The 945-nt window shown below is 36.6% G+C and overlaps 1 protein-coding gene across 8 annotated transcripts in view; it reads right to left on the reverse strand.

Annotated features, from left to right (window-relative positions):
* The window catches only part of LOC119586518 (neurofibromin-like), a gene marked incomplete at its 5' end in the record, with an annotated part of 66,980 nt that extends 66,630 nt beyond the window's left edge, over positions 1–350 (reverse strand). For all 8 annotated transcript variants that reach the window (XR_005229956.1, XM_037935267.1, XM_037935261.1 and 5 more), the window contains 1 exon segment: positions 207–350. Coding sequence is in view for 7 of the 8 variants with exons in the window: in XM_037935267.1 (XP_037791195.1) it covers positions 207–350 (144 nt within the window).
* Between the last annotated feature and the right edge of the window lie 595 nt (positions 351–945).

The raw sequence follows: 945 nt of genomic DNA on the forward strand, positions 1-945 counted from the left end.
CAACAATCACCAGAGAATGCTATCTGTCACTCTCGTGGAAGTGACACAGACAGAGTAAAAGAGCGAGTCAAGCCCAGAGATTGAGACAAGAAGTAACACAAGCAAAAAGGATGGTTGGAATCTGTTATCCAAGATGCTCTCCTTAAGCAAAACAAATATCAAAAAGAACAATAAACATTGGTTTGGATACTTGCACAGACACCTACCATCTCATTGACTTTCTGTAAGATCTTGTAAAGGCCGGAGATGACTAGGGAAAACTTGTATCTGCTGATCTGTATGAGACATTCCTTGTTCTGTTCCACGTTGAACCGTGAGTGTTGGGTCTGGGGGCCTGTCCGACATGGCAACTGAAACAAAGAGGCCTGCTATTAGAAACACATTCATAGCTGACAGTCTAAATCTTTATGAACAATACACTCAAAAAATGTAATGCCAATATATAATGACCTTCCCATCATTATAAAAGTTTCATATGTTCTTTGTATCAAGCAAATGTCAATCTATCAGTAAAATCTAAAAAAAATCCTCTCACACCACCACACAAAATTTGCACTTTGTCAATCCTTCATCTGAATGAAGAGCATACCACTCAAGTACTCAAAATGCTTGCATATTCCACAGCCCTCTTACGTATAATTCAAGTTGTATGAATGTAGGAGTGTGAAGCAGATTCAAAATATCCTTTGATAAGCTTTGTACCGACATGAAATGTAGTAAAACGGTAACATCTTTTGATGAAAAAGAGATGGAAAAAAGAAAGGAAGAGAAAAGACAATCATTTCTTAAATCTTGTCTATTTCTCACCTGGAACTCATCTATACCATTGACTATTATTACAATTTATAAGGATTAAGTTAGAGTTTATTGTAACCAGCACCCAATATAACAGGAGGAGAAAACTGTGAATATAAAAACACTGGGAAAACACCAAAAATGCCTCTT

This window comes from Penaeus monodon, chromosome 21, assembly GCF_015228065.2.
Source record: "Penaeus monodon isolate SGIC_2016 chromosome 21, NSTDA_Pmon_1, whole genome shotgun sequence".
NCBI lineage: Eukaryota > Metazoa > Arthropoda > Malacostraca > Decapoda > Penaeidae > Penaeus > Penaeus monodon.